This window comes from Urocitellus parryii, chromosome 6 (assembly GCF_045843805.1).
Source record: "Urocitellus parryii isolate mUroPar1 chromosome 6, mUroPar1.hap1, whole genome shotgun sequence".
In the NCBI taxonomy this organism is placed as follows: domain Eukaryota; kingdom Metazoa; phylum Chordata; class Mammalia; order Rodentia; family Sciuridae; genus Urocitellus; species Urocitellus parryii.
In genome coordinates, this window is record NC_135536.1 from 66,538,165 (window position 1) to 66,552,107 (window position 13,943).

General features: G+C 34.2%; 1 protein-coding gene across 4 annotated transcripts in view; it reads right to left on the minus strand.

Annotated features, from left to right (window-relative positions):
• Fut8 (fucosyltransferase 8) overlaps positions 1-13,943 on the minus strand; it is a 319,640-nt gene that overhangs the window by 82,639 nt on the left and 223,058 nt on the right. For all 4 annotated transcript variants that reach the window (XM_026385191.2, XM_026385189.2, XM_077799608.1 and 1 more), the window contains one exon: positions 13,780-13,894. In XM_026385191.2, coding sequence (XP_026240976.1) covers positions 13,780-13,894 — 115 coding nt within the window. The remainder of the gene's footprint in view (positions 1-13,779; positions 13,895-13,943) is intronic.

Below are 13,943 nucleotides of genomic sequence, written 5' to 3' on the forward strand. Positions count from 1 at the left end.
TGTGTGAATGTTATAATAGTAGAAAGAATAGGGTAAAATGAATTTAATACATTTTATCCTGAAACAGAAGCCTGGAACTGATTTAAATAAATATATTCTTACACATTTATTTTACAGTTAATTCACAACTATAATGCTACTCATTCATTAGCAAACTAATGACTCTCTGTTTTCAGTGGCATTTAAAAAAAATGACAAACCAATTTTTTTTCAACATGAATTCTAGTAATGAACACTTTAATTACCCCAAGCCTCTGGGATATAGGATTCAAATATAGGATAAACTCTTTGTATGTAAAAGCTCTCCCTTAGTGCTCAGCATTATTTCCTCAATTATCCATGATAAAGTAGAAAGGACAGCACACCAGGTCTTTAGGTTGCAAACCCAAACACACAGCATCATCCTGTTCCCAGCACTTTAAACACAATCAACCCTTTAACATGAATAAATACCACTGTAACCCCTCTCTTTATTTTTGTATTACTTGCAGCTTAAAGATATCATCTTCCCTGCTACCTTTGTCATTTCCAGACTCAGAAAGTCCAGCCACTCTACTCTTCCAGGGGAAGAGGATTCAGACCAAAATCAAAATAAAACAAATAAAAAAAGAAAAAGAAAAACAAAACCCCACAAATTGAAAGTAGACTTGAACAAAAGGAACACCCAAAACTCAGAGTTCTTTTAGTGGCAGAATGTTAACAAGAATTCTCCCAACAATTCTAGATAGCCATTGATATGCTTCATCTCTGGAAGAAATGATGGTGTATGCATGTGCATGCCTAAGTGTCAAATTTTATAGGTAATGTACTTTGTTTCACGATAAAATGTTCTTATGCTCATGAAAAGAGAGGGGAAAGTCACGGAAATAATTGAGAGAAAACAGTAATGAGCAATGGTAAAAATAATGTCCTTATCCAGTTACAGTCAGAGACTTGCTACTTTTCCATTTTAAAAGATATATGTGCTTCCTTTTCTATATGTATCTTAATCTTTCTGGCAATTGTGAAAGCATAACAATAACAGCCCAGATGTACCATTAGAATTTTACTATAGAATAAAATAAAATTGTTATTAATCGTTAGGCCCTCCTCACTTCTAGCATATAAGAAACAAAGATGACTTATAATGAAAACTGATTAATTAACTCACTCGCTTCAAAACTCCTTTTACAGAATCTATCATTATTCAGAATAAATCAGGATTTGATCCCAATATTTAAGTATACATCACTGCATTTGAAAACTTTACCATCATTAACATTATTCCTTTTGATATCCTATAATCATTGTGCTTTTTAGTAATGACCTAAAGTGAACAACTGGTGGCTACTCTGTGACAAAGCAAGGAGTATACTTCATTTCTAGTCCCATTGATCTAAGCATTAAAAATCCTTAGCCTTACAAGTGGACAAAAATAATTATTTGGGTTGTGAAACTCAGCAGCAGGCAAACAAAGCCACATACCAAGAGAGATGACACATCAAACACTGATAAAAGTTAACATACAGCTAAAGAACAGAAGGTAACAGGAAGAAGAAAAAAAGAAAAACAGAAGGCAAAAATATACAAGAAATTATCTCCATCACTGTATAGGCTGGGGTTAGCAAACATTTTTCTGTAAAGAATTAGAAGATAGCCAGGCACAGTGGTGCATGCCTGTAATCCCAGTGGCTCAGGAGGCTAAGGCAAGAGGATTGCAAGTTCAAAGCCAGCCTCAACAACTCAGTGAAACCCTTTTATAGAAATAAAATACTAAGAAAAAAAAGAAAAAAGAAAAAGGAGGTGGGGTTGGGGATGTGACTCAGTGATTAAGTACCCCTGGGTTCAATTCCCACTAAAAAAAAAAAAAAAAGAAAGAAAGAAAGAAAGAGAAAATCTGAAAATAAATATTTTTGGTTTGCAAATTATATATTCTCTGTTGAAATTATTTGACTTTGTCAACTATTACCTGAAAGTAGTCAGAGAGAATATATTAACAAATAGAAACAATAAATGGCTGAATTCCAATAAAACTTTATTTATAAAATATTTGAACTGGATTTGGCCTAAGGTCAGTAGTTTGCTGACCTGTGGTCTAGACCATAAAATCTATAAAAGCAGATTGGCATGTGGGAGGCCCTGGGTTTGATCCCCAGGGCTGCAAAAAAAATTAAAAAATAAAATAAAAACTAACAAATAAACAAATAAACCCTAGGGCTGTAAATAAGAAAAGCAACATTAAACAAGGTAGGCAGAAATTTAGGCTTCCTGGACTGGGGATAAAGCTCAGTTAAAAAAGTGCTTGCCTTGCATGCACAAGGCCCTGGATTCAATCCCCAGTACCACAAAGAAAAAGGGGGGGGGGGGGAGAAAGAAATGTAAAGGCTTCCTAAAGAAAACATCTATGTCTTGTCTGTTTCATAGTTTCTATGACACAATTTCTGAGACCTTTATGCTTTTTAATAAGCCACATAGATTTAATTCCTCAGTAAATCTAAGGCTGTTTTCTAATGCTTATATTACTTTCTATTCATACTATAGGTCGAACATCCTTAATCTGAAAATCTAAAATTCAAACTGCTTCAAAATCCAAAACATTTTTGAGTATCAATATAATACCAGAGGTAAAAATTTCCACACACGATCCTGATCCCATGTGATGGGCTGCAGTCAAAATGGAGGTACACAAAAATATTGATAAAATGATTTCAGGCCAAATGTATGTGAGACATAAAAGAATTTTACTTGATCCACTTATATTTTCACTGCTGTGACTAAAAGACCAAATCAGAACAATTTTAGAGGAGGAAAGTTTATTTTGTGGCTCACTATTTCAGAGGTCTTAGTCTACAGAAGGCTGGCTCCATTCCCTGAGGCTTGAGGAGAGGCAGAACATCATGGTAGAAGAGTGTGGTGAAGGAAAGTGGCTTAGGACATGAACAGGAAGCAGTATTTTGTATGTATGTGTGTGTGTGTATTGTAATCTATTTAGCATATAATTCTACAATATAAACTCTACTTTTTCTAACCCAAAGAATATCACCTCTCATGCTATGATTGATAAAGATAACTATTTTTCAAACGCACTATTTGTAATACTTCCACATTACCAATCTCCTTCTTTCAGTTTTGCTGATTCGTGAAAAAAAAAAAAGTTTACATTCCCTAACTGATTTCTGTAAATTTTTGTGTTTCTAGAAATGATAATCACTTACAATGACAATGGAAAAGAAATCATTTTAGGAAGTGGAACTTGCAGAAACTTCATATTTCATTGTACTCATTTACCTATTTAAAAGTTACACTTCATTTTTTCTAGACTAGCTATATATTCATATAAAAATGCCTGGAACAATTTATTTATTTGTTACTACAGCTCCGTTATCTAGTTTAAGGTCTGGGATTGTGATGTCTCCTACTTTACTTTTCTGAGGATTGCTTTGGCTATCCTGGGTCTCAAAAATGACATCAAGGTTAGAAATGAAGAAGGGTCTATTTGCAGATGATATGATAACATATGTAGAAAAATCTTACAGAACTGCCAGGTACCTATAACTCCAGCAGCTGGAGAGGCTGAGGCAGGAGAACTGCAAGTTCAAAGCCTACCTCAGCAAATTAGTAAGACTCTAAGCAACTCAGTAAGACCCTGTCTCAAAAGATAAAAAAAAGAAGCTGGGGATGTGGCTCAGTGGTAAATAACCCTAGATTCAATCCCTTGTACCAAAAAAAAAAAAAAAAAAAATCCATCTTAAACTACTAGAATTAATAAGCTATAGGATATAAGAGCAGAATATAAATATCAATTATATTTTTATGTACTCGCAACAGGATAGTTGATATGAAAATAAAAAGGATTTACAATAAATAAAATTTTGTAAGTGAAGAATAAAGTTGGAAAAAATATACTACCCAATTTTAACACTTAGTGCAAAGCTATAGTAACCAAGACAGTTTGGTGGTACTGGCAAAAGGACAGACACATGTGTATAATCAACTGTTTTGGACAAAAGTACTAAGGCAATAGGAAAAGGATAACCTTTGAACAAATAGTTCTAGACAAACTGTATAGCAATAAGTAAGAAAATGAACCTAAGCTTTAGTTCATATCATAACCCCAAATGGATTACCTAAATGTAAGAATTAAATTATAAAACTCTTAGAAGAAAACAGAAAAAAAATCTAGTCACCTTAGATTTGGCAAAAATTTCATGACACAAAAAGGACCAAATTCTAATTTTAAAAAGCGGTAAAGCTCTTCAAAAGATACTTTAAAATAACAAATAGGCCAGTTACAGAATGGAAGAGAAACATTTTCCAAAATATACATCAGACAAAGGTCTCATATCTAGAATATGTAAAGAACATCAATAACTCAACAATAAGAAAGCAAATATCCAGATTAAAAACAAGCAAAAGGCTAGAAACATAGCCCATACCAGAGCACTTTCCTACCACACATGAGTCCCTGGATTCAATCTCTAGCACCACAAACAAACAAAACAGCACAAAAATAGGACAAAAGAACACACCATCAAAGAAGATATGTAGACAGTAAATAAGTAAAGAAAAGATATTCTACAACGGTCAGAAGGAAATGCAGATGAAACCCACAACAGCATATTATTATACTAAAATGGCTAAAATAAAAAATACCAACCATCCCAAGTGTTACTGAGGATGTGGAGGAACTGGAAGTTTCTACTGGTTGAATGTAAATGGGATACATACTTTTTTTTTTAAAGAATTTCTTTTTTAGTCATAGATGGATACAGTACCTTTTATTTTGTTTATTTATTTTTTATGTGGTGCTGAGGATCGAGCCCAGTGCCTCACACACACTAGGTGAGCGCTCTACCACAACCCTAGGCCTGAGATACCCACTTGTGAAGACAGTTTAACAATTTCTCAAAAAGTTAAACATACATTGTTATTATGACTCAGCCATTCCACTCTAGGTATTTACTCAAGAGAAATGAAAGCATATGTCCACACAAACACTTGTACATGAATCTTCACAAAAGTTTATTCACAATAGCCCCAAAGTCATCAGTAAAAATTTTATTCTGTTAAACATCTAAATCTATTTTTCTTGTTTTAAATTCCTTTCTAGAGACAATTTGGGCCTTGGCTTTTAACTTATTCATTCAAATATTTATGGAACATTTGTGAATATGCCAGGCAACGTACTGAGTTCAGCATAGAATCAGAGTACTATCACATACCAGTTTTCACAGTGATAACATTCTATATTTCATTCTTGGTTTTCAATTTTTATTTGTGCTTTTTAGTTATACATGACAGTATCATCTATTTTGACATATGTATAACAAACATAGAGCATGTTTTTAAAATTAGGATCCCAGTCTTATATGCATGTTACGATGTTTGAGTTTCACTGTGGTGTATTCATACATGTACATAGGAAAGTTATGTCAGATTCATTCCACCATCTTTCCTATTTCTTTGCCCCCTCCCATCACTTAACTCCTCTTTGTCTAATCTGCTGAACTTCTATTACTGCCCCGGCTCCCCAGTCTCCTTGTTGTGCGTTAGCATCCACATGTCAGAAAGAACTCTTGACCTTTGGCTCTTGGGGACTGGTTTATAACGCTTGTCAAAATGGCCGTATTACCAAAAGTACAATATAGATTTAATGCAATTCCTATTAAGGTTCTGATGACATTCTTCATAGAAATAAAAAAAAATCATGAAATTCATTTTGACCCAGGATAGCCAAGATAGTCTCCACATTCATCCATTTACTTGCAATTATCATAAAGTCATACTTCTTGATGGCTGAGTAATATCCCATTGTGTATATAAACTACACAATGGTTTTTTTGGTGTTAAGTTTTTTGAGTTCTTTATATATCCTGCAGATTAATTCTCTGAGTGCAAGTGGCAAAGATTTTCTCCCATTCTGTAGGCTCTCTCTTGATGTTCTTGATTTTTTCCTTTGCTATGAGGAAGTGTTTGATACCATCCCATTTATTGATTCTTAATTTTACTTCTTGTGCTTTAGGAGTCTTGCTGAGGAACTTGGTTCCTCAGTTGACATGATGGAAAGTTGGGTCTACATTTTCTTCTAGTAGGCACAGGATCTCTGGTCTAGTTCCTAGGTCCTTTATCCACTTTGAGTTTTGTGCAAGGTGAGAAAGAGTAGTCTAATTTCATTTTGTTACATATGGAGTTCCAGTTTTCCCAGCACAATTTGAGGAAGAGGCCATCTTTTCTCCAATGTATGTTTATGGCATCGTTGTCTAGTATCAGATAACTGTATTTATATGGGTTTATTTCCATGTCTTCTATTCTGTACCACTGGTTTTCATGTCTGTTTGGGGGCCAATACCATGCCGTTTTTGTTACTACAGCTCTGTTATCTAATTTAAGGTCTGGGATTGTGACGTCTCCTGCTTCACTTTTCTGAGGATTGCTTTGGCTATCCTGGGTCTCTTATTTTTCCAAATAAATTTTATAACTTTTTTTTTTATTTCTATGAAGAATGTCATCAGAACCTTAAAAGGAATTGCATTAAATGTATATAGTACTTTTGGTAATACGGCCATTTTGACAAGAGTAATTCTGCCTATCCAAGAACATGGGATAACTTCCCATCCACTAGGGTCTTCTTTAATTACTTTCTTTAGAGTTCTGTAGTTTTAATTGTAAAGGTCTTTAACCTCTTTTGTTAGGTTAATTCCCAAACATTTTATGTATTTTTTTTTTTTTAGGCAATTGTGAATGGGACAGTTTTCCTAATTTTGCTTTTAGTTGATTCATCACTGATGTACAGGAACACAATTGATTTATGGGTGTTAATCTTATGTCCTGCTACTTTGCTAAATTCATTTATAAGTTCTAGAAGTTTCCTGGTGGAATTTTTGGGTCTTCTCAATATAGTATCATGTCATCCTCAAATAGGAATAGTTTTGAGTTCTTCTTTTCCTATTTATATCCCTTTAATTTCTTTCTTCTATCTAATTGCTCTAGCTAGAGTTTCCAGGACAATATTGAGTAAAAGAAGTTGTGAAAGAGCACATCCATATGTTGTTTCAGTTTTTAGAGGGAATGCCTTCAATTTTTCTCCATTCAGAATGATTCTGGCCTTGGGCTTAGCATATATAGTTTTTACAATATTGAGGTATGTTCTTCCTATCCATGTTTTTTCTAGTGTTTTGAACATAAACGGATACTGTATTTCATCAAATGTTTTTTTCTGCATCTACTGAGATAATCATGTAATTCTTATCTTGAAGTCTAATGATGTGATAAATTATGTTTACTGATTTCCATATGTTGAACCAACCATGCATCCCTGGGATTAAACTCACATATCATGATGCACTATCTTTTTAATATGTTTTTGTATGTAATTTACCAGAATTTTCTTAAGAATTTTTGCATCTAGGGGCTGGGGATGTAGCTCAAGCCGTAGCGCGCTCGCCTGCCATGCGCGCGGCCCTGGTTCGATCCTCAGCACCACATACAAACAAAGATGTTGTGTCCGCCGAAAACTAAAAAATAAATTTAAAATTCTCTCTCTCTCTCTCAAAAAATATATATATATAAAAGAATTTTTGCATCTATATTCATCAGGGATATTGACAGAAAATTTTCTTTCTTTATATGTCTTTGTCTGGTTTTGGTATCAGGTTGATACTAGCTGTTAGAGTCTGTGAACAAGTCAGGATGGCGCCTGGCATTTTGCCAGGGGAATGTTAGAGTCTGTAAACAAGTCTGGATGGCGCCTGGCAAAATGCCAGAGGGAGTGGTTTGTGAAGTAAGGCCAGTGAGCCATTAAGTGTGGAGATTCCTTATTGGTTGATCTTTCACTTCCTATATTTTCTCTTTGTTATCATTCCTTACATTGTTCTTTACCTTGCAGATAATTTTAACTATGTACCCAGATATGCCTCAGGTCTCTTAAAAATGAGGGTTCCTTTAATTCCCTTATATCTCCAATGTGCTCATGGAGGGACTGCTGTCGTTGGAGCAGCAGCAGCTTTGGCACGGGAGATTTTTTCCCTTATTTTATTATATCCAACTTCTTGAGTCCCCGATCTGCTTTGAGTGTCCGGTATTAAATTCCAGTAAAGTCCCCACTGCCCTTTATTCATTCACTCACCTTGCTGAGCAGCTGCCTATCTGCTTTCTTGGCTTTATGTCATAGAGCATGAAGGAAAGCGACTTGCTCTATTCTGCCATCTTGAAACCTCTCTATTTGTCCTCTTTACATATATATGATGGAGAGTACAGTGTATTTTGATGTATTATACACACATGGAGTATAACTTATTCTAGTTAGGATGCCATTCTTGTGGTTGTGTATGCTGTGGAGTTCCATGTGGTATATTCATATATGAACATAGGAAAGTTATGTCAATTCATTATATTCTTTTCCTATTCCCTTCCCCCCTCCCTTCTCTTCATTCCTCTTTGTCTAAACCACTGAATCTTTTATTCAGTTTAATATTCATCAACCATGTCATAGGGCCTCCAACTCTAAAGAGAAAATCATTATAATTATAATAATCATGGATTTTGTTCCACTAAAGTCTAATTGTTCAGAGGACCTTTTAATTTTTCTGCCATCTTTATGAAATTGTATCTTTCAGGTAAAACTAAGACACAGGATAAATAAATGAAAGCCTAAAATTGAGACCAAACTTCTCTTGTCACAACTGAGCTGTACAACTTTAAGTCAAACAATATTTTTCTGAGAAATAATGAGGTTTACTCAATTCTAAGGACTGTAGAAAGAAAATTCAAAATGAATTTTTAAGATTTAAAATTTAAAATTCAAAATGAAACTTGTTATGGGTTAAGCTCAATCTAGATTGTTTTCTTTGTTCTAGGTCTTGTATCTCAAAAAATCTTTAATAAATGTTGTTAGTGAGAAGTGATAATGAATTTTATTAGTATTAGTAAAAATCTAATAAACTGAAAATATTTTCAACTACCTAAATCAGTAGTCTCCAAACCAATCACTGAAAATAAGTCATGAAGTATTTATCAAGAATATAATAAGGTATTTAAATAATGAAAATATTTAAAACATTTGCTTCTAATGTCCCTTTTTCCTATTATTTCCTATTCAGATACAAATTATTATGATCTTTTGTATATACAGGACACATTTCAAATGATCTCTATACATGTTGCCAAGATTAACTCAATCACATGAAAAATTTCTTACAGTAATAATATTATCATAATTAACAGAGAAACACTAGAGCAGAGTATTTATACGATAGATCCAGGCATTGATTAGGGAGCTCAAGAGAACAGATAAATTTTCTTGGGTCTGGGGTTCTTGAGTTGAACCCAGGAGCACTTTACCACTGAGCTACATCCCCAGCCCTCTTTCATTTTTTAAGACGGAGTCTCACTAAGTTGTTGAGGCTGGCCTCAGACTTGTGATCTTCCTGCCTCAGCCTCCTGAGTCACTGGCATTACCACTGTGCCTGGGCCATAACCCATAATTTTAACAGCAAAGTTACATTTTAAAACATATTTAGTGCTATGAAATGGGGTGCAAAGTTAGAGAAAAGTTTTGACTTAAGGTTCAATATAAATTCTGAATGAGCTGCTGAGTTGATTAAAATCATGTGGTTAAACTATACTCAATATAACATGAACCCACAACTGAATCAAACTGATAATGGGCCAAACAAGGTGAGCCTTCTAAAAATCTCCATTAATAAATTGTATAAACTGCTTATTTTGTAATACAGTTTCCAAGTTAAAGATTCCTATATTCTCCTTTTAAAAACTTTTTTCCTGGACTGGGGATGTGGCTTAGTGCTACAGTGCTTGCCTGGCATGTATGAGCCCCTGGGTCCAATCCCCACACTGTGGGAGAAAGGACTTTTATTTCCTAATATCTAAGCCCTACTGAAATCTTTCAGAATTTAAGTTACTTATACTTTTTACAGTAATACTTCACTTAAACTAATGACAATGGAATATAAATACATTTAAATACTGTTATGGTTTGGATGTGAAGTATCCTTCAAAAGCTCACATGTGAGCTGGGCACAGTGGTGCACGCCTGTAATCCCAGCAGCTGGGGAGACTGAGCCAGTAGGATCTCGAATTGAAAGCCAGCCTCAGCAATGGAGAGGCGCTAAACAATTCGGTGAGACCCTGTCTCTAAATAAAATACAAAAAAAATAGGGTTGGGGATTTGGCTCAGTAGTTGAGTGTCTGTAAGTTCAATCCCTAATACCACCCCCTCAAAAAAAAAAAAAAAGCTCATGAGTGAGATAATACAAGGAGGTTCAGAGGAGACATGACTGAGATGCAAGAGTCTTAACCCAGTGAATTAATCCCGATAGGAAATAACCGAGTGGTAACTGAAGTGGTAGGGTATGGCTGATGAAGGTGGGATTAGGGCGTGGCCTTCAGGTATATATTTGTATCTGGCAAGTGGAGGTCTGTTTCTCTATTTCCTTATCACCATGATATAAGCTGCTTTCCTCTGCCACCCTCTCTTACCATGAGGTTCAACCTCACCTGGAGCCCTGAGGAATGGAGCCACCCTTCTATGGACTAAGACCTCTGTAACTGTGAGTCTTCAAATAAACCTTTCCTCCTCTACAGTTGTTCTGGTGGAGTCTTTAAGTTGCAGCAGTAGAATAGCTGACTAAAACAAATGCCAAGAAAAGTAGTACAGTTCACATGTGGTAGAACACATCTGTAATCCCAGGTCTACTGGGAAGCTGAGACAGAAGGATCATAAGTTTGAGGCCAACAATAGCAAGTACCTGTCTCAAAATAAAATTAAAAGGTGCAGGGATGTGGCTTAGTGGTAGAGCACCTGTCTAACATGTGTGAATTCTCTGCGTTCATTCCCCAGTACTATAAAACAAAAGCAAAAAACAAACAAACAAAAAACTGTACAAGGTAAGTTTCTCTAATCCAAAAATCTAAAATATGAAATTCTCCAAAATCCAAAGGTTTTTGAGCACCAACTGATGTCACAAGGGGAAAATGCCACATCTGATTCTATATTGGGTCTTAGTCACAACACAGACACACTAAAAATATTGTAAAAAATTACCTTCAGAGTTTGTGTATAAAATGTATATATGAAACATAAATTAATTGTATGTTTAGACTTGGGTCTTATCCCCCAAATAATTCATTATGTATATGAAAATATTCTAAAACCTGAGAAAATATAAACAATTCTGGTCCCAAGCATTTTGGATAAGGGACACATAACCTATATGAGAAAAAGATGTATTTGGTTTTGGGGGGTGGGTACTGGAGAGTGAACTCAGGAACACTCTGCCTTCAGCCCTATTTTGTATTTTATTTACAGACAGGGTCTCACTGAGTTGCTTAGTGCCTCACTTTTGCTGAGGCTGTCTTTGAACTCACGATCCTCCTATAATTTTTAATGTATAGAAAGTGATCAACTCTTCTGATTAAGCTGATTAATCCATTTCATAAATGTTATATCTAAAAAACGTACCAGGGGGATAAAAATTCCAGTCAAAGAAAACATTCCTATCAATATATATTTTTGATTTTGATCAAATAGCAAAAAAAAAAAAAAAAAAAAGAATGCTTTTCTGCCTCTACACAGAGAAGAGGAAGAGTGAGTGAATGCTACTTTCAACCTCTAACAAATAATATGTTAAAAATATAATTCCTGACTTCAAGGAAATTTTAGTCTAGAGAAAAAGAGTTATCATTACATCAAATAATTCAGAAAAACGTATTTCCAAAGTATATTTTTTTCTGAGATGTTTCCCATCTCCTTGAATTTTTTAAAATAACTTTTTCTATTTTAATGGAAATAAAGAATAAAATAAGGATGATAAATAACAATGTTTAAAATTTAAGCTAAAGTCCAGGTAAAATATTAGATTTTGCTACAGTTTAAAAGATTTTAAAAGGTAATGTAATTTTTAATCATTAGAATAATTTATAAGTGAAGTCCTCTAATATAGAAAAATAGAAATCAGCATATAGACAATTAAACTGGCACTATTGGTAAAAGGATTTGGTCACCTAAAAGAAGAGAGAAAAAAAGAAAAAAAATAACTAAAGCAAATAGCAGGCACTTGTTAAAATGTAGGGAACTGACCTATGTATGACCTGATCACAGTTTAAATATTGAGGGTGAAAATTTATTGCTTATATGGAAATGGAAGAAGCTCAGAAACCACTGTTATTTCTGTTTTAAATAAATATGATGTTTCTGTACCACCAGCTACTCAGAATTCACTGAGTGAAGATCTAGTTGATAGGAGATAATTACCTCTTCCCAAAAGGAGGTGAAGTATTTCTTACTCTGCAGATACCTCTGATGAATGGTCATGGGACTATGAGACCAAGATGGCATGCCAAGATCAGGTTCATTTTTTAATGATCTCTAAACACTTGATTTTTTACTTTTTTGCTACTTATATGTAGGAAAATGTGCACCTTAAAATATACAGAAGCATACACTGATAGCCATTTTGTTTTTAATCTTCCAGGGATAACAGGGTTGATTATACCCAGAAACCAGGCCATCAACAGCATTAGAAAATGATGGGTGCAGTATGTTTCACAGTCATTTCAATTTCAAGCATTTTTCAGTTTTGAAGAATTCTATCAGTTCTTTCTTTACCTCCTGAAAACTATCCTATCTTGCCATTCCTTATCAGTCAATGATGCTCCTGTTCCTATCTATTTCAGTGCTTTCACCTATTGAAAAGACCTGGTCAATTCTGTTTTCCAAAATTCTCTCAAATTTTGTCTATTCACTTCAAAACAACCTGTCATATACTTTCATACTTCTCAATGGCACCATGGTCCTCTTATCCTAAATGGTCTCTGTGCTTGCAAATGTTTCAAATACTAGTACAGTTCATATAAAATACTATTTTTAGATTAATATCACATAAAACACCATTCTCATCATGTCCCTCTTACATGGAAAAACCTTTCAAAAGCTATTAATGACTCCAAAATAGAAAAAAAAATGCTTATAGTATATTAAGCAGAAAAAAATCAAAAGTAAATAGATTATTTCCTTACTAATATGTAAGACTGCATAGGCATACTAGTAAGAACTAGAACAGGATACCAAAAAAATTAAGATTTAATTTGAGAGAGGCATTTGCCACTATTTCCTATCTATAGCTATAATGATGTTTGTAAAACATAAATAATATCTTTCAAAAAGATATTATTTTGAAAAACATAAATAATATCTTACTTCTTATGCACCATAAACCTCTGTAATCTAGCTCCAAATCCCATCTTTCCATCTTATCTTCCAACCCTCCTTTTCACAAAATCTAAAGCTCCAAATTATAGCACTTCATTCTCATTTGGATTCCCGGCCTTCTCTTGGCCATGAGATACTGTTCATAATGTATTCTCCAGCAGATATGTTCTTTTCCTTCATTTCTCTGTGTCCAAATTCTACCCATAATTTACAGTTCAGTTCAAATGATATATCTCTATAAAACCATCACTGAGTCTCCTTCAGTAAACATTTTAAAACTCCAGTAATTATTTTTATCTATTTCTTTTCTATTAACTGTAGCATGTTCATAATTGTACTGTAGTTTTGTGTATGTGTATAAAAGGTAGCCCAGCCCCTCTTGGGGAAAGTATCTTGTTTTAGCCTCCTTTGTATTCTACTCAAGGTATAACTATCTTTCTAAATAAATGAGCAATTAATTTCAAAAAGCAAAGGACTATGAAGACTAAAAACAATAATTCTTACTCTTATCTTTACTATGATTTTCCTTCTTTTTCTTTCACTAAGTTTATATCCTAACCTAATCTTCTTACCTGGAGATAGGTTATTCTCCGCTGGACCAGCTCTGTCAGATCTTCGGCCTCTTTTTTCCGCCAATCACCTGCTCCATCTGTTTGACTGAGGTAGTATAGATCTGTCATTATAGACCTGTGAAAGCAAATGACATTCGAGTGCTAACTTATTTGTACTTCATCAC